The sequence below is a fragment of the Oncorhynchus keta genome, chromosome 8 (assembly GCF_023373465.1).
Source record: "Oncorhynchus keta strain PuntledgeMale-10-30-2019 chromosome 8, Oket_V2, whole genome shotgun sequence".
In the NCBI taxonomy this organism is placed as follows: domain Eukaryota; kingdom Metazoa; phylum Chordata; class Actinopteri; order Salmoniformes; family Salmonidae; genus Oncorhynchus; species Oncorhynchus keta.
In genome coordinates, this window is record NC_068428.1 from 28,284,544 (window position 1) to 28,303,871 (window position 19,328).

The 19,328-nt window shown below is 41.8% G+C and overlaps 1 protein-coding gene and 1 long non-coding RNA gene across 5 annotated transcripts; one reads left to right on the forward strand and one right to left on the reverse strand.

Moving 5' to 3' along the window:
• Window positions 1–344: 344 nt before the first annotated feature.
• LOC118371943 (uncharacterized) lies at window positions 345–7,026 on the forward strand. Of its 3 annotated transcripts, none has more exons than XR_004823116.2 (5): window positions 345–595; window positions 3,463–3,585; window positions 3,773–3,954; window positions 5,824–5,955; window positions 6,715–7,026. It is a non-coding gene; the product is annotated as an uncharacterized LOC118371943 (long non-coding RNA). The 3 variants fall into 3 exon arrangements; XR_004823114.2 differs by lacking the exon at window positions 345–595 and adding an exon at window positions 2,786–3,234 and having other exon boundaries at window positions 3,331–3,585; XR_004823115.2 differs by lacking the exon at window positions 345–595 and adding an exon at window positions 2,786–3,234.
• Window positions 7,027–7,218: 192 nt separating this feature from the next.
• Window positions 7,219–17,015, reverse strand: LOC118371938 (beta-soluble NSF attachment protein-like). 2 transcript variants are annotated; one of them, XM_035757596.2, is made up of 10 exons: window positions 16,808–17,015; window positions 14,451–14,530; window positions 13,912–14,028; window positions 11,515–11,561; window positions 10,919–10,996; window positions 10,576–10,716; window positions 10,349–10,453; window positions 10,180–10,248; window positions 8,260–8,310; window positions 7,219–8,067 (listed from the first exon to the last, which is right to left on the reverse strand). In XM_035757596.2, the coding sequence occupies exons 1-10, from the start codon at window positions 16,903–16,905 to the stop codon at window positions 7,966–7,968; spliced, it is 888 nt and encodes a 295-aa protein (XP_035613489.1). In that variant the 5' UTR covers window positions 16,906–17,015; the 3' UTR covers window positions 7,219–7,965. The 2 variants fall into 2 exon arrangements, with proteins under 2 accessions (XP_035613489.1, XP_035613490.1); XM_035757597.2 differs by lacking the exon at window positions 11,515–11,561 and having other exon boundaries at window positions 16,808–16,875.
• Window positions 17,016–19,328: the final 2,313 nt, after the last annotated feature.

Below are 19,328 nucleotides of genomic sequence, written 5' to 3' on the forward strand. Positions count from 1 at the left end.
CAATTATGGAGAGGGCTTACGGGGACACAGTCTAACCTGCTCCAAATCAAAGTGTTTGCATGACCTCAGCTGACAAACCCTGCCCGAATTCCATTTAGCTACTGAGTGTTTATGAGAATGTCCTCTAAAACCCCCAACAGAAAATGTATTTTCAACGTTTGGGGGTTTGTCTTCTCCTCTCACACAGTGGATGTTTTGTCCCGTTGTTTGTGTACCACTCGACGTCAGCGGTGATATTTTGGTTGCATGGAGGAGTCTCGCCCTGTGGCAGAGAAAACATGGCTGAATACAGGGGGGCTCTGGTCAGAAGTAGTGCACTACATGGGGAATAGGGAATACTTTGAGATGCAACCGATGTGTGTGCATACTTGCGTGCGTCTGAGTACGTGTTTGTGTTTGTGTGTGTGTGTGTGTGTGCGTGTGTGTGTTTGTGTGTGTGTGTGTATGCGTCCTGGCACAGCAGACAGGCAGAGGTGGTGGCTAGCCTCCAGGCCAGAGCTGAAAACCACAGCATCCTGCCCTTAGTAGCGCACTAGCAGGATGACTCACCAACACCGGAAGAGGCCGAATGCTTGCAGAAGTCATTATGGGAAATGTAAGGTATATGGATTTCCTCTGTCAATAACAGGCCCCCAGTGATTCCTCCTAAAGTAGCTTAGCATACAACCTTGGAATAACAGACTACATTTTGGAAAACATGGGGCTGATTTGTGAGGTGGATGGGGTTCAAGTTGAATCAACTATCAAGGCTTCTGTTTTATTGCTCCTCTCAGGCAAAATGTCCAACTTTTACAATAAATTAATACATGAGAATACCAGGGATCTCCAACTTCAAGTCCTGGGTGTGCAGGCTTTTGTTCCAGCCCAGCACTAACACCCAGAATTCAAATAATCAAGGTCCAGACTGAAGAAGACTTTAACTACAGTGTTTGCACTTATCCAAGAGCTGCCTTACAGGCCAATAGTCTCTGCAGTAGCAAGGCCAGGTCTTCTGGCCTGATGGCACAACATTGAAATACAATTAAATGGCACCACCATGTGGATACTGATTTTAAAAAAGGAGTGTAATTCTCTAATCTCTGAATTCAAGGCTGGCCATTCAAAAGACATGTTTCTCAAAATGTTTTGTTTTTCTTCTGCGTAATGACGAAGGAAATGTCTTCAATTTGAAAATATATTGAGACACCCTGATCTGTATTATAGTCTAATAATGATTTATGTAATCGATATCGGGTGCAGATTTGACAGAAAATACTTTCGTTACGATGGATCTGTGAAGGGCTGTCATTTTACCGAGTTCACGGTAAAATAGCTGGTTGAGATGCGTACACGTTCGTTGCACATGGTTCACTGTTGCTTGCTGATCATAACATTGAAACACTGCAAGATACAGTGCTTTATTGAAAAACAACCATCAATCGTTTTTCTGCCTTTGACTAGTCAGATTGTTGCCGTGGCTTTTTTTTCTAGCTAGCTAGTTTAGCTTGCTGCTAACTCATTTGTTTGCTATTAAATGAACTAGCTAGCTACAAGTATATGACATTTCCTCCGCGTACAATGTTTTGACGGCTCGCCAGTGAAAACAATAAGCAGCTGATTGTCAAACTCGTTTCTGATCTTACCTAACGTAGCTTTTTCCAACCGTCTAGCGAGCCAGCTAACCAGCCACCTAACTATATATCTAACTAGATAACCCCAAGCATAGGCCTAAACCATTATAGTTTGATAGCTAACTAGCTATGTTAATATCTAGATATAATTCATATGGTCACACAAATTGAGAAGTTACATGATGGTCACTATTTTTAAAAAAAGACTTAAAAAAGACTTAACTTCAGCCAGAAGTTGATTGCTATTACGTTGCATGATTATTGATATGTTCTTGTAGCATTTGTTTAACAACAGTATGCAGTGGTGTAAAGTACTTAAGTAAAAATTTTGGGGGGGGGGGGATCTGAATTTTACTATTTACATTTTTGACAACTTTTACTTCACTACATTCCAAAAGAAAATAATGAACTTTTTACTCCAATATTTTTCACTGACACCAAAAAGTACCAGTTATATTTTTGAATGTTTATCAGGACTGGAAAACGGTCCAGAGAAAATCTCTGGTCATCCCAATTGCCTCTAATCTGGCGACTCACTAAACACACGTGCTTCTTTTAAAATGATGTCTGAGTGTTGGAGTGTGCCCCTGGCTGTAAATAAAAAAAAAACATGAACATTTGAGCAATTTAAAATCATTTATGCTTTTACTTTTGATACTTAAGTATATTTTCACAATTGCATTTACTTTTGATAGTTAAGTATATTTAAAATCAAACAATTTTAGAGGCTTACTTGTAGTATTTTACAGTGAAACTTTCACTTTCTTTTGAGTCATTTTCTACTTGGGTATCTTTACTTTTACTCAAGTATGAAAATTGGGTACTTTCTCCACTACTGACAATATGAAACATGAGTGACCAAGTGGTCCAGCTCTCCTCAGCCTCCCACCATGAAGACATGCTGCAGTCAATTCACCAGCTGAGACTGTACAGCCACCTGTGTGATGTCACAGTCCAGGTGGGCTGGAGGAATTTGAGGCTCACCAGGTGGTACGAGCTGCCTCCAGCGGCTACTTCAAGAACATCCTACTGGCCCCGGACCCACCTAAGAAACTATTCCTGGGGAACGTCCGAAACACTGATTATACCTGGTTCTTGGAATATATATACACGGGCAAACTGGAGGTGGATGAAAAGTTTGCTGAAGACAAGATTGGCGTGTGAAGTGGCGACACTGTTCGAGTGTAAAAGCCTTTTGGAGGCTTGCAGCTCGGTTCTCGATGAAGGCAGCTCGAGTCCTCACGAGGCTAAATCATCCATGTCACAAGACATTGACAGGCTGATTTGGATAATGTAGAGGAGGGGGTGCTGGGGGTCGGAGTAAACAAAATTCCCAAAAGAACCTCCACCAAGAGGCCGACCTATCCAACAAGACCAGAGAGGACGTTGAAAAGGGCAACGGTCCCGGTCAAAGCCGAGGAGGAGAAATCAGAGGTGAATGAAGATGCTGAGATCTCTGGGAGGAGAAGTAACAGGCTGGCAGGCCGCAGAGTCTTCATTGACATTCCTAAGAAGAAGTACATGAGGAAGATGGAGGACCAGACCAAGACGCAGACGGGAGGATCTGCCTGACAACACTCAGACCAAGACAGCCGGTCAAGAGGAGAACACTGCGAATACAGAGGTAGTTGCTATGGTGACATGCTTTGAGATGTGTGAAGCATTTTGAAAAAGTGCTGTATAAATCCAATTGATTGTGGTGATTATTGTTATTACACAGAAGGGAGGCAGGAGAGGCCCTTCCAGAGCTGCTGCCTGAAAAAGAGGGGGCGGGGCTGAGGTCAACAGACTTCGATGATGTGGAAGGAGATATACCCGAGGATTGTCCTGATGACTCACTTTTCTTCCCCAGGAAGGAAGCGATGGGTGAGGAAGTTACCCTCACCAGATCATCTAGACATGCTGACAACCAAAACAAGTGTGACAAGTGTCAACAGACCTTCCACTATGAGAATAGATACCTAAAGCACATCAAGTAGGTGGAGTTGGACATTACACATTAGTTACACGTTTGTTGGAAGGATTGTTGGGTTTGCAAATGAGGGGAGCCCAATGTACTGTCAAATGTAAAGCACTTAGAAAACCTAAAATCTCAACTATTTTCATTGTTGTTCTGATCACATCTCTAATAACCACTCCTCCATTGTTACCATGACCACCAGGACGAGCCACGGTGTGCAGGGGGAGGTGACATACCGTTATGACACCTGCCAGCAGATTTTTGCCAACCTTTGAAACCCGAGGATCCATCAGAGACACGTCCACAGTGACGAGAGTGTACCCCTGCGACGTCTGCACCAAGACTTTCAAACGCATGAAGGACATGACGCGCCTCCAACGACAGGTTAGGACTGGTCTCAGTCGGGGCATTTGGGATTGCTTTTGTAGCACTTTTATGTAGGATTCTTTGGATTGACGTCCTGTTTCCCTAGTGCATTACTTTTAACTAGAGCTGTAAATGGCTAAACCAAATAAACTACAATACAGTGCCTTGCGAAAGTATTCGGCCCCCTTGAACTTTGCAACCTTTTGCCACATTTCAGGCTTCAAACATAAAGATATAAAACTGTATTTTTTTGTGAAGAATCAACAAGTGGGACACAATCATGAAGTGGAACGACATTTATTGGATATTTCAAACTTTTTTAACAAATCAAAAACGGAAAAATTGGGCGTGCAAAATTATTCAGCCCCTTTACTTTCAGTGCAGCAAACTCTCTCCAGAAGTTCAGTGAGGATCTCTGAATGATCCAATGTTGACCTAAATGACTAATGATGATAAATACAATCCACCTGTGTGTAATCAAGTCTCCGTATAAATGCACCTGCACTGTGATAGTCTCAGAGGTCCGTTAAAAGCGCAGAGAGCATCATGAAGAACAAGGAACACACCAGGCAGGTCCGAGATACTGTTGTGAAGAAGTTTAAAGCCGGATTTGGATACAAAAAGATTTCCCAAGCTTTAAACATCCCAAGGAGCACTGTGCAAGCGATAATAGCAAGCGATAATATTGAAATGGAAGGAGTATCAGACCACTGCAAATCTACCAAGACCTGGCCGTCCCTCTAAACTTTCAGCTCATACAAGGAGAAGACTGATCAGAGATGCAGCCAAGAGGCCCATGATCACTCTGGATGAACTGCAGAGATCTACAGCTGAGGTGGGAGACTCTGTCCATAGGACAACAATCAGTCGTATATTGCACAAATCTGGCCTTTATGGAAGAGTGGCAAGAAGAAAGCCATTTCTTAAAGATATCCATAAAAAGTGTCATTTAAAGTTTGCCACAAGCCACCTGGGAGACACACCAAACATGTGGAAGAAGGTGCTCTGGTCAGATGAAACCAAAATTGAACTTTTTGGCAACAATGCAAAACGTTATGTTTGACGTAAAAGCAACACAGCTCATCACCCTGAACACACCATCCCCACTGTCAAACATGGTGGTGGCAGCATCATGGTTTGGGCCTGCTTTTCTTCAGCAGGGACAGGGAAGATGGTTAAAATTGATGGGAAGATGGATGGAGCCAAATACAGGACCATTCTGGAAGAAAACCTGATGGAGTCTGCAAAAGACCTGAGACTGGGACGGAGATTTGTCTTCCAACAAGACAATGATCCAAAACATAAAGCAAAATCTACAATGGAATGGTTCAAAAATAAACATATCCAGGTGTTAGAATGGCCAAGTCAAAGTCCAGACCTGAATCCAATCTAGAATCTGTAGAAAGAACTGAAAACTGCTGTTCACAAATGCTCTCCATCCAACCTCACTGAGCTCGAGCTGTTTTGCAAGGAGGAATGGGAAAAAATGTCAGTCTCTCGATGTGCAAAACTGATAGAGACATACCCCAAGTGACTTACAGCTGTAATCGCAGCAAAAGGTGGCACTCCAAAGTATTAACTTAAGGGGGCTGAATAATTTTGCACGCCCAATTTTTCAGTTTTTGATTTGTTAAAAAAGTTTGAAATATCCAATAAATGTTGTTCCACTTCATGATTGTGTCCCACTTGTTGATTCTTCACAAAAAAATACAGTTTTATATCTTTATGTTTGAAGCCTGAAATGTGGCAAAAGGTCGCAAAGTTAAAGGGGGCCGAATACTTTCGCAAGGCACTGTATATGAACATGGTATTTCCTATTCAGTTTCTATTTGCTGCAAGTCTAATCATTTATTGAGACAATAAATATCTACTCTTCTCTACTGCTAGGTGCATTCGGGAGGCGGAGTGCGGCACACCGGTCTTGTGTGTAACAGGGCACTGAGCTCTAAGACAGCGTTGAGGTGGAGGGGGAGAGTGGAGTTGGAGGTAGGCCCCAGGAGGGGGCCATGTTGGTACATGGTGAGCCTTTCACCCTTTCAGCCAAGTGGGGCAACCCAGGGACCATCACCCTGGTCAGCCACACCACCCTGGGTGGGTTCACGGTCATACAGACAGGGATGCCGGCAGGGACCCACCTACGCATTGTCACCACAGACGGGGCCGGTGTCATCTCTCTGGATGGATCCACTGTCTCTGTCCCCTTCTCCGTGTCCTCTATATATCACTAGCCACTTTAAACAATGCTACTTAATATGTTTACATATCCTACATTATTTATCTCATATGTATACGTATATACTGTACTCTATATCATCTACTGCATCTTTATGTAATATATCACTAGCCACTTTAAACTATGCCACTTTGTTTACATACTCATCTCATATGTATATACTGTACACGATACCATCTACTGCATCTTGCCTATGCCGCTCTGTACCATCATTCATTCATATATCTTTATGTACATATTCTTTATCCCTTATACACACACAAGTGTAAAGGTAGTAGTTTTGGAATTTGGTTATTACTGCATTGTGGGAACTAGAAGCACAAGCATTTCGCTACACTCGCATTAACATCTGCTAACCATGTGTATGTGACAAATAACATTTTATTTGATTTTGAGGTGTGATGGTGTGGGGGGGGCTATGCTGATGACTGATTTATTTCGAATTCAAGGCACACTTAACCAATATGGCTACCACAGCATTCTGCAGCGATATGCCATCCCAACTGGTTTGCGCTTAGTGTGACTATAATTTGTTTTTCCAACAGGTCAATGATCCAACACACCTCCAGGCTGTGTAAGGGCTATTTGACAAAGGAGGAGACTGATGGAGTGCTGCATCAGATGACCTGGCCTCCACAATCACTCAACCTCAACCCAATTGATATGGTTTGGGATGAGTTGGACCGCAGAGTGAAGGACAATCACCTCAGCATGTGGGAACTCCTTCAAGTCTATTGGAAAAACATTCCTCGTGAAGCTGGTTGAGAGAATGCCAAGAGTGTGCAAAGCTGTCAAGGCAAAAGGCTGGCTACTTTAAATAATTTCAAATAAAAAATATTTTGACTTGTTTAACACTTTTTTGGTTGTTACATGGTTGTGTTATTTCATAGTTTTGATGGCTTCACTATTCTACAATGTAGAAAATATTGTATAAATATTGTGTCCAAACTTGACTGGCACTGTACACATCATATTCAAACTGTGTGGAGTGAAGTCTTCGATGGATTTTCCTTTTTCTGTTTGACAAAAAGCAATATCAGTACTGAGCCTTATCAGAGAATTATAGATATCTTTATTACTGTCCATTCTCAGACCAAATAAAAAAGGGCACTATTCCACCTGAAAGAAGCTTGATATGCAGGCTGACATTTTTCCTGGCTGTTTTGGATATGAAACAAATTCATTGTCATCACTCAGGCTCGAATTCTTTAGTTTACAACAACCGTTTATGATATTGGAAGTAATGGACATTTCCTTTCTAAATCCCTTTAAGACATTTTCAAGTTGGAAACCAAGGAAAGAATGGAAAAAAGCTTACAACATCATAAGTCATCTTTAAATATATTTAAATACTAATTTCTAGATTAGTCACGTGCTAAACTATAGAATAATTAATTACAACTGTACAAATCATGCAGTGTTTATGCATTAGTGGAACACCTCTCTGCCCTACTGAGGTTACTCACCACTAGACAGGAAATGTACAGGCAATATCCTCCATGAAGAGGTACGACTGTAGATCCACATCCTAACTAGGGTTTGGCAATATTAATACGAGAGCAACTGATACCTTCATATAATAGAATTCAACATACCATTTGGAATAAACAGGGTACACATACTCTTCTACAGATTCTCTATAGGCCTACACATTGCAGCTTAAGTTAACTCATACTGTAACTATAAGAACCTCGACATTGCACAAAAACAATGTGAGTGTAAGAGAGGGGGGTAATGGAGAGGGGTGGCATGCCATGATGTGTGCCCCTGTGGTGATGTGTTCCCCCAGTGTAGTCTCACTTCAGGTCCCCCTCATCCCCCTGGATGGTCTTCTTGATGCGCAGCAGCATGGTAGTCTGCCATTGGTCCAGACGAGAGATGGAATCAAACTCTTTAATCTGAAGGAGGGAATAAGATGAAGTCTAAGAACCTGTTCAAACAAAGAATTCCATCCCCCCCTCCATTAAATAATTACATATTGAATGACTAATCATGAAAGACATGTATTGAATACCTGACTTTCACTAATTCAATTATAAGCAATGACAAAAGGAGCTAGCCTGGTGAATCAATCCAAAATGAAGACTTACTGCTTCAGTGAAAGCTTCACAGTTCTGTTCCTCATGAGCATCCAGGAGTTTCTGTAAAACAGTGATTTAAGGTTGTCAGGTGGCTTCCACAAAATGGCTGCCATGCATCAGAGGCACACATTGGTAGTGGATGACACATGTCATACTATGCAAGTGCGTTGCGATCTATTATACTGTGACTTCAATCCATTAACCTGACCAACACCATAATGCAGTGCTACTCAACTGGAAGCCCACAGGTAAGTTTATTTGGCCCCAAAGTTATTATGTCTTGTTGGACATAAGACTGTCAAAACACCAGCAAATCAGAAATCTGTTCCAAAGTATTCCCAGGCATATTGAGGCATACAGTACCAGTCAAAAGTTTGGACACCTACACATTCAAGGGTTTTTCTTGAAATGTTACCATTTTCAACATTGTAGAATAACTGAAATAACACACGGAATCATGCAGTAGCCAAAAATAAAGTTTAATCAAAATATATTTAATATTTGAGATTCTTCAAAGTAGCCACCCTTTGCCTTGACAGTTTTGCACACACTTGGCATTCTCTCAACCAGCTTCATCTGGAATGTTTTTCCAACAGTCTTGAAGGAGTTCCCACATGCTGAGCACTTGTTGGCTGCTTTTCCTTCACTCTGCCGTCCAACTCGTAGCAAACCATCTCAATTGCCGTGAGGTTGGGTGATTGTGGAGGCCAGGTCATCTGATGCACCACTCTCCTTCTTGGTCAAATAGCCCTTACACAGCCTGGAGGGGTGTTGGGTCATTGTCCTGTTGAAAAACAAATGATAGTCCCACTAAGCGCAAACCAGAGGGGATGGAGTATCGCTGCAGAAAGAGGTGGTAGCCATGCTGGTTAAGTGTGCCTTGAATTCTAAATAAATCACTGACAATGTCACCAGCAAATCACCCCCACACCTCCATGCTTCATGGTGGGAACCACACATGTGGAGATAATTTGTTCACCTACTCTGAGTCTCACAAAGACACAGCGGTTGGAACCAAAAATCTCAAATTTGGACTCATCAGACCAAAAGGACATATTTCCACCAGTCAATTGCTCGTATTTCTTGGCCCAAGCAAGTCTTCTTATTATTGGTGTCCTTTAGTAGTAGTTTCTTTTCAGCAATTCAACCATGAAGGCCTGATTCATGCAGTCTCCTCTGAACAGTTGATGTTGAGATGTCTGTTACTTGAACTCTGTGAAGCATTTTTTTGGGCTGCAATTTATGAGGCTGGGAACTAATGAACCTATCCTCTGCAGCAGAGGCAACTCTGGTTCTTCCTTTCCTGTGACGGTCCTCACGAGAGCCAGTTTCATCATAGCGTTTGATAATTTTTGAAACAGCACTTGAAGAAACTTTCACAGTTCTTAATTTTCCATATTGACTGACCTTCATGTCTCAAAGTAATGATGGACTATTGTTTCACTTTGCTTATTTGAGCTGTTTTTGCCATAATATGGACTTGGTCTTTTACCAAATAGGACCATCTTCTGTATACCACCCCTACCTTGTCACAACACAACTGATTGGCTCAAAAGAAAATAAATTACACAAATAAATTACACAAATTAACTTAAGGCACACCTGTTAATTGAAATGCATGAAGCTGGTTGAGAGAATGTCAAGTGTGCAAAGCTGTCATGAAGGCAAAGGGTGGCTACATTGAAGAATAGTAAAAAAAATAAAGAAACACCCTGGAATGAGAAAGGTGTCCAAATGTTTGACTGGTACTGTATGTGACCATATACTACTGTAAGCATGGTTTGAAATGATGTTTTAGTCAATTATCTGACCCCCTGACCATCTGTTTAAGAAAAAAACGATCTGCGCACAGCTGAATCAAGTTGATGATCCCTGACAAAAGGGATCCAATTAACAAATAGAAGGCTTTCGGTGGAGTCACCAACCTACCTTCAACAGTTTGCACTCTCTTGAGTCGGAAAAAGCTGGGAACATCTCCTCGTACTTCTCCACAGCAAGCTGCAGAAATTAATGAGCAGTCAGATTACTGCTTCATTTAATGAGAAAAGGACTGAACCCTCTGGTGTAGTGGACATGATGCTGCTAATTGCCAACTGACCTTAGCGTTGAGTTCATCCACGATGAAGTGACACAGAGAAGCTTTGAAGAAGTACTCTTTGGCGCTGTATTTCAGCAGGGGGTTATCCATGGTGCTGGATCCCACCTGGAGAGAGACACACAGACTGTTGATTCACTGTGTTCATCAATTTAAATTGGGAAACCACTAATATACAAATCAGTTTGTGTTCACACATGCACAAGAATGCATGCAGAGGTGGGACACACCTGTTCGTAGATCTCGATGGCCTTGGCGTATTGTTCTAACTGAGCGGCGTAGGCCCCCACCTTCAGCAGACACTTGTTGGCAGAACTGTTGGACTCCTCTCCTTTGTAGTAGTCTGCTGCCTGCTCATAGTGGGCGATGGCCTAGAACAGGACCAGGGGGATGGGAAACCAAAACAGTTGGTGGAAAAATCCAGAAATTGCAAAGGAATTTTATTTGTAATGTACACTTTTTTTAAATCACCAATAAGGAAATTAAACTGGTCAACTATTCCAAATAGTGTATTTTACTCTTGCTATACACAGATGAGCACCTTATTAGTCCATATACAACATTAAAACATACCTTCTCTATATCCACCAGTTCTGACTCGTAGATCTCTGCGATGGTGATGTGGTGTTTGGCTGCGATGGTGAACCTTCCCTGGATGAGCAAAACACAGGACAGGAATTAATACTGGAGCTGGGAGTTTTACCTTACTAATGTGGCCAGACAAGGAAATACTCTGGGTCCTGATCATTACTAAGTGGACAGAGGCGTGAAATCATCACTAAATGACGTTATGGAGAAGAGCCACTCCAGTCATAAATACAGCTGTAAGTATACAGACAGATAGCCAAGTCCTTAAACTTAACCTGCATCACAATACAAATGTTTCAGTTGAAATGGCCTTCAGACTTCGAGTGTCCACACCGTACTAATGATACAATACATTGCCCTCTTGAAACAGAGAGAGGAGCATCCTCAAGGGGACTAGGCTACACTATAGGCAGGGTGCTAGTGAGAGAATAGCATTGGAAGTGAAGAGGAGAACCAGCATTATCAGAACAGTTTTACAACTACGGCTAAAAAGATCATTCCTAACAAGAAAATAATCTGTGATGACAATGCATTGTCTGGTTCTGGCCAAGCATGTCCCAGTCTCTGAGCGTCTGTCTTACCATGTCTGTGTATATATCAACGGCTGCGTTTAAGCACTTGATAGCCTCTATTGGCAGCATTAAAGGAAGAGGGCAGAGTTAGACTGGTAGAGAAAGTATCAGATAGAGCAGGTTAGATACATATTACAACAGTCAAAATGTTCACATCCAAAAGGAGAGTTCTGGAAAAAAGGGAAAGCACAATAAATTAATTTGCATTACGATTATTTTGTCACCTCTGAGCTCCCATTTCCCTTTCTTAGTTTAGGTCAGAGTATGTGAGCAGAGCGAGGTGCAGAGCATGCTCAATTTGACTGGAGCACGGCGCAAGATTGCCAAAGGCTGAGGCGTCAGCCTTCTCTCCCGTTCTGAATTCGCTCCAGTAGTGCTCACTTCACGAGCTCAGGGCATGCCCGGCCCAGCATGCATTTGTAGTCTACTTGTGTGCTGCAATAGCCCCTTGCTTTAGTTACCGTCATGGAGTTCAAAATATTTTCCATAGAAACTGATAAAACACAGGTGCTAAATCAAGGTGACTTACAAAGATGAGGACCAACAGCAAGAGAGGGAGTGTGGTGATGTGTCAACACTAAAGAAACATTGTGGAATCTGAAAACACATATCCTGAAAACATGATGTTGTATTTACTACATGCTCATGCTAACAGAAAGGAACAAGGTGGGTAGATAACTAAGTGTATCATTGTAGCAAAATATTTATAAAAACAAAAATAATCAGATCTCTTAAAAGTTTTCATTTTTGTTCTATTATCTATACAATAGACCATCATTAATTTTGGCCCAATAGGCCTGACATATTACCTCTTTCAAGGAGCTTTCCATTTTGATTGGGTTACTTTGCCTAAAGACCTACCTATAGAAAAAAATAAAAAAACTCTGCATCCCTGTCCAGCCTGGCAAAAGGGTGTTTAGCACACCCAGTGGCTCTGCAAGTGTGGAGAGGATATTCTCTGCTGCTCTCCAGACACCATTGCATGTGCCTGAAGCCAGATTGAATTCATCTTTAGAAACACCAGATTGGCCAAAGGCAAGGTAGACTGAGCCTAATAAGGCATTTGTTGTTTAATTTGTATTTAATTCCAAGTCACAGCCTATATGCGCAATTTATAGACAAATGCAAAATGCTGTTTAAATGCAGAGTGCTTAATGTCCCAGAGTCCCTACCAGCCTAGTGTGTCACACTCGCAAATGCTTCACAATGTATTTTTTTGTAGGCTATAGACTTGAAATAATTTGAATAATATAGCCTAAATAATTTTAGGCTGTCTGGCTCCTGACCTATTTAGAGTGTTTATGTGCTGTTTAATATGACATGTAGCCCATTTGAAATGATGAGGGCTTCTCACATTCCCCTTTTCATGTTTATAATAATACTTTTCATTCAAATCATATATTTTGGTTTCTATACTTCAAAACCAAATGGTAGGTCTAAGTAGTCACAAATTGATGGGTGTTGGTTACATTGTAATGTTAATGAATGGAGAGAATTGAGTGGGAGGTTATGTTTCTTCCTGTGAGCGAGGAGCGTTTTTCAGCGGAACGGTTGGAAAGGACTTCTGACCGTTCAACTCTGCTCACATAACCTAAACCAGAGTATCTGAAAATGTTATAAATCTTATATAATATTCATTGTATTGTACTCCAGGGTTAGTTCAAGGTTATATAACATTCAATAATTTCTCCTTGCATCTGGCTATGTATCGAATCTAGCTAGGAGGATATACGCTAGGCTAGAATTCCATCGCCACCACTGCTGGTGGGTGAGCCCCACGGCTCTACAGTATTAATCATACCAAAGGTGGAGAGGGAGCACTGGAGAGCTTCTCAATTCTACTCCATTCAATACATATTTATTGTATGGTACTCAAGTACAATTGGTTTGCAACATAGCAGGGCTCTATCTCCTCTGATCTAACCCTGGGGCAGATTATGATTGGCCCAAGTCAGATACAAACAGACAACCTATACTGGGTGGCCTGATTTCTGACACACTACCAGAGACAGGGACATATCACGAGTCACTAAGAAATGACTGGAATTGTCACTGTAGACTGTAACTGGAACCCAGTCTGCTCCAGTTACAGCTCTAGAGCCTCAACTCCCACTGCTGCCTGTGGATGTATCTGATTGACTCATACCACTGACTTCTATTAGCCCTGAGAAATTAAAACCCAACAACAGATTCACTACATGTTCTTGCTGCTTTCATAAGGGACAAATGTAGAAAATTAAAGTTAAAGCAGGCCGTTTGGGGAGAATTACTGCAGTCAAGTGACTGATTGTGTGGTGCATGTTAATTACTGATCATTTTGACTTTCTTCTGCATGTACTGTATGCATGTTATCATGTTATCCTGCTTGCTGACCACATTGATTGATTGGTTGGTTGTGTGTCTCACCGTTGGGGTCAGACTTTTTGAAGGCGTTTCCTGCATCGATGAAGCTGGTGGCCGAGTCGTGTTTGTTCTGGAGCTGCATGTGGATCCGGGCGGCCTGGCAGAACGCATTACCAGCAGCTGGGGAGATGGAGTGACACACACAAGTGACATGAAGCAAATTCAATGGGCCCTCCAAGAATAGTGTTCCTCGAAGCCCTCCAAGAATAGTGTTCCTCGAAGCCCTCCAAGAATAGCGCTGCTCTACTACAGTTGTAATGATTCCCTGCCACCACACAGAGGGCAGCACATTGCCACGGTCTTTCATGTGTGTAGGCTACTGGAAATTACAGACATCTAGCCTATCTATAGAGTCAACTTGAAAAGGGACAACCGAGTCTTCCTAAACTGACAGCGTTTAAATAACATTTCAATTTTAATTAAACCCCTCGTCAAAGATGCACACACACCTCGGCTCTGACACAATATGCAATAACTAATGGGCAAATCATTCCATCAAGGTCAACCGTGTTTAGTGTGAAATAGTGCAGACAGAAGTGTACCGTTCCAGTTCTTGGCCATCTTGAACATGTTGGCTGCTCTGCAGTACATTTCACACGCCTCCTCCACTTTATGAGGTCCGCTGGAGAGAGAAAAATACATAGGATTAACAGACCGACACAATGTGGTGGAAAATATCTGAAAATGCAGTGCAGTGCTTTCATCAACCAAGCACTTTCTATTGACCAGGCTCTTATGCTGCATAGAGCGAAGACATCAGTCAGCTGACCATGTTGGACAGTGCTGATAGATTTCTCTTGGATCTACTACCAGACCTGACTCCCTATGAGTTTCCTCCAGCTGTAGACAAATTATGCTCTGACCAGGATGACATCATTGCGTGCGTTTGACATTGCTAACGACTTTTAATCTACAAATCACCTTTCATCATAAATAACTACTCAATATTATTTGTGGATCAGTCAGCCAGTCTCAATTTATCCATTATACATCACGGTTTTGATGCTCTTGAACACAGCCATTGTCGTCGTCATACAGGCACCCTGAGGATAGAGTGGAGTAGATATGTTGTGGGTCATTTGTTAGACTTAAAGCAACATAGTCCCATCTCACACTCTCTTTAGCCTGATCAAAACAGAAATCACTGTCCACACCACAGGTCACTGATACGCTAACCAGCCTACTCAAATCAATGTCCCCAATCTGACTTGAATCCTGCTCAATCACTCACATAGATAGAACACATTGTGTCCGGCTACGCCCTACCCTGTGTCCGGCTACGCCCTACCCTGTGTCCGGCTACGCCCTACCCTGTGTCCATCCTTATTTGATGCAGCATACCAGACATCCTTATTTGATGCAGCATACCAGACATCCTTATTTGATGCAGCATACCAGACATCCTTATTTGATGCAGCATACCAGACATCCTTATTTGATGCAGCATACCAGACATCCTTATTTGATGCAGCATACCAGACATCCTTATTTGATGCAGCATACCAGACATCCTTATTTGATGCAGCATACCAGACATCCTTATTTGATGTCTGGTATGCTGCAAGTTGGACAGCTGTTCCTGTCGATTAGATCTCTAGCTACATGGCCTAGTTGCAGTCAAAAAGAGTGTTCAATTACATTCAGTCATTGATCATACCAAATTAAACACTCTCCTGACAATCTACACAGCAACGAGGCATTACTGATGCTAAATGGATATACCTTAAACTGATACGATTGTCATCACAGCATGTTCATGGTTTTCCACCAATATTGTACAGTAGAAAGACTATGCCCTGAGGCCAGACATATAGGGAGGTTCTCTCTAATGAGGGTGAGTAAAATGTGTTAGATTTAGACCTCTACCATTACATTGCTTTCCCCCTTAGGGGGTACATTTGAGAGCCATTTCATTTAATTAAGAAGACAATTATATGTCTTCCAGGAACGGAATGCAGTAAGTCTTAGTGTAAGTACACAACAGTATTCTTCTGTTCACTAATATTGTACGGTACAGACAGGCTACTAAATTGGGGATCCTCCCAAGTCTGGTTGGCTATATGCACCAGAGACTAACCTGACTGGCCTGCATTGCAGTTGCCTTAGAATTGGCAGACATCTACTCCTATCCTACTCCTCTATTGGAATAAATTACTGGCAAATGCATTTATAAATATGTCACACAAAGGTGGCATATAGGATTACACTTATAGATATACACTCAGAAAGGGTTGGAGAAAAAACAAGACCGAATTGATGTGCTGTAATCAAAATGACCCTATATTTTATTTATTGTAAGTAGGCGTTAAATGCAATTAGAACAATTAAAATGTATGGGCCATAGCCGTTTTTAGCTAGCTTTCATTGCACAGGCCCAAGAGGCGTGACCGGCTGCTAGGTTGTTTACATACACTTGAAAAGGGATTCATTTATCTGGTTTGTGGTAGACAGTGTCAGTAGCTACCTTTATATGATGTGCACAAATCATCCAAAAGATGCATAGGTAGCTAGTTAACATCTGAGCCACTGCCCAAATTCGACAGAGTGCCGTTGACTGCATATTTCAAGGCTTAGATTAGCTGACTCGATAGGTCGTTTTAAATAGGTAGTTTGCTAATTAGAAGGCTCAATGGTATTGCTAGCTAGCCAACTGGTTTAACTCAGACTTAATGATGATGTAGCTAGCTACTAGCTCGTTATTTTGATGATGTATTTATTACGGCATACTTAGACTGAGGTATGTACATTTAATAACATGATATAGCTACATGGCCTGGTGCCAATGATTAACCTCTAACGGTAGCTACAAATAATACCCAGAGAGTTTGATTTAGCAAGATATTAGCATGCTTACTGATGATGCGCTAGCTAACGGTAGCCCTATTGACATCGTTCTTACCCAAACATGCCTCCCAAGAATGAGCCAGAAGTTTTCACTTTCTTGTCAGCGTCAGCCATAAGCTGAATCGCTTCCTTCTCTTTCCCCGAGTTGTCCATGTTCTGATTATAACAGTGCAAATACTAGCTAGCTAACAGTCAGAGAGTACCCGCATCAAGTTCTTGTAATGAAGGATTACCGTCGATGGTTTTATTTAGCGTAGGCGTGTCCTTGCAGTAGTAGCCAAGAGAATCATGGGACTGAGTTTCCATCTCGGCAAAAAGCGTTACCCTTATGCGTAGTTAAACTACAACTCCCATCTGAAAAATGAATCCATTAAAGCCCAGACATTTCTGATCATAGAGTAAAACAAGTTCTTGGAAGCATAATACATTACTTGACCAAAAGTATGTGGACACCTTCTCGTCGAACATCTTATTCCAAAAATCATGAGTATTAACATGGAGTTGGTCCTCCCTTTGTTGGTATAACAGCCTCCAATCTCCTGGGAAAGCTTTCCACTAGATATTGAAAAATTGCTTCCATTCAGCCACAAAAGCATTAGTGAGGTCAAGCAGTGATGTTGGGCGATGAGGCCTGGCGCACAGGTGACATTCCAATTCATCCTAAACGTCTTTGATGGAGTTGAGGTCAGGGCTCTGTGCAGGCCAGTCAAGTTCTTCCACACCGATCTCAACAAACAATTTCTGTGGACCTCACTTTGTGCACAGGGGCATTGTCATGCTGAAACAGGAAAGGTCCTTCCCCAAACTTTTCCCACAAAGTTGGAAGCACAGAATCGTCTAGAATTTCATTGTATGCTGTAGCATTAAGATTTCCCTTCACTGGAACTAAGGGGCCTAGCACGAACAATTAAAAAACAGCCTGCAACCATTATTCCTCCTCCACCAAACTTGACAGTTGGCACTATGCATTGGGGCAGGTAACTTTCTTCCTGGCATCCGCCAAACCCAGACTGCCAGATGGTGAAGCGTGATCCATCACTCCAGAGAACATATTTACACTGCTACAGAGTCCAATGGTGGCGAGCTTTAAGCCACTCCAGGCGACGCTTGGCATTGCGCATAGTGATCTTAGGCTGCTCGGCCATGGAAACCAATTTCATGAAGCTCCTGAAGAACAGTTATTGTGCTGATGTTGCTTCCAGAGGCAGTTTGGAACTCATAGTGAGTGTTGCAACAGAGGACAGATTACTTTTATGCGCTTCACTACTAGGCAGTCCTATTCTGTAAGCTTGTGTCCTATATCAGCACTTACAGTTGACCGGGCAGCTCTAGCAGGGCAGGAAATTGATGAACTGACTTGTTGGAAAGGTGGCATCCAATGACAGTGCCACATTGAAAGTCACTGAGCTCTTCAGTAAAGCCATTCTACTGCTAATGTTTGTCTATGGAGATTGTTGTGTGCTTTATTTTATACACATAAGCAAAGGGTGTGGCTGAAATAGCCGAATCCACTCATTTGAAGGGGTGTCCACATACGCTATACATACAAAAGTATCTCCTAGACATTAAGAGAAGGTTCGAGTCTGTTTCCATCATTGAGCACTAGGTGGCAATAAAATCATGGCTAAAACACACTGCACCAAACCACCTGTCTCGAGGAAATGGGCGTGCCGTGCATTGAACTAAAGTTACATCTTCTCCATCTGAATTCTGAAGAACGGGATTGATGAGTGCAAAATGGCAATGTTAGCAGTAGTGCAGACGAAGGGACAAAGCCACATTAGACACCCAGGATTTGATTAAATGTATGCTTCTGTGTGTGCGTGTTACTCTGGTTGCGTTTAAACCAATGTGTATAAACTCTGGATAACTGACAGGGTGCGCTGTATTGAAGAAGCCGTGAAGCCATCTTGGTACTCCATTGCAAAAAAATGTTTTGGAAGCTATATAAATGCATTTATTAATGTCTACATTTGTTTTTGGCATGTATATTCTATTACAGACAACTTAATGCATACTTTATTATATTGTGTGTTCTATTAGACAACTTAATGCATACTTTATTATATTATGTGTGTTCGCGACATACAAATAAAAACATTTTCCTTAAGTATTTTTTAGATTACTCATGTTACTGTTCCCACTACAAAACATTCAATTGAAATACTGTACAATTCCAATAATTCCCATGGAGGACTGCTCCTACTGGGGAGAGCCAATATGTTTGATAGGCTTTGAATCCACCTAATACATAGTATGTAGTCTCAGCATTCCAGGGTTTATACATCATTTGTTTAAAACAGGCAACCCAATCAACCCAATACTGATATTTTTTCCACAAAATGTGTATTTTGAACAATCACAGATCTTTTCAAATCAGATATTTTTCAGAGCTTATCTGATTGGTCAAGACTAATTAGTGAGAAAAATATCAGAAGTCAACTGTGTAAAAGCAGCCTCTGCATGTCAGCATAAAGTTGACAGATAGTAGTTCCAGCTACTGTGCTGTACGCTCTTAAAATACTAGTCCCGACCGGTATGTCCATTTTTGCAATGTGTAAAAGAAAGTCTTAGAA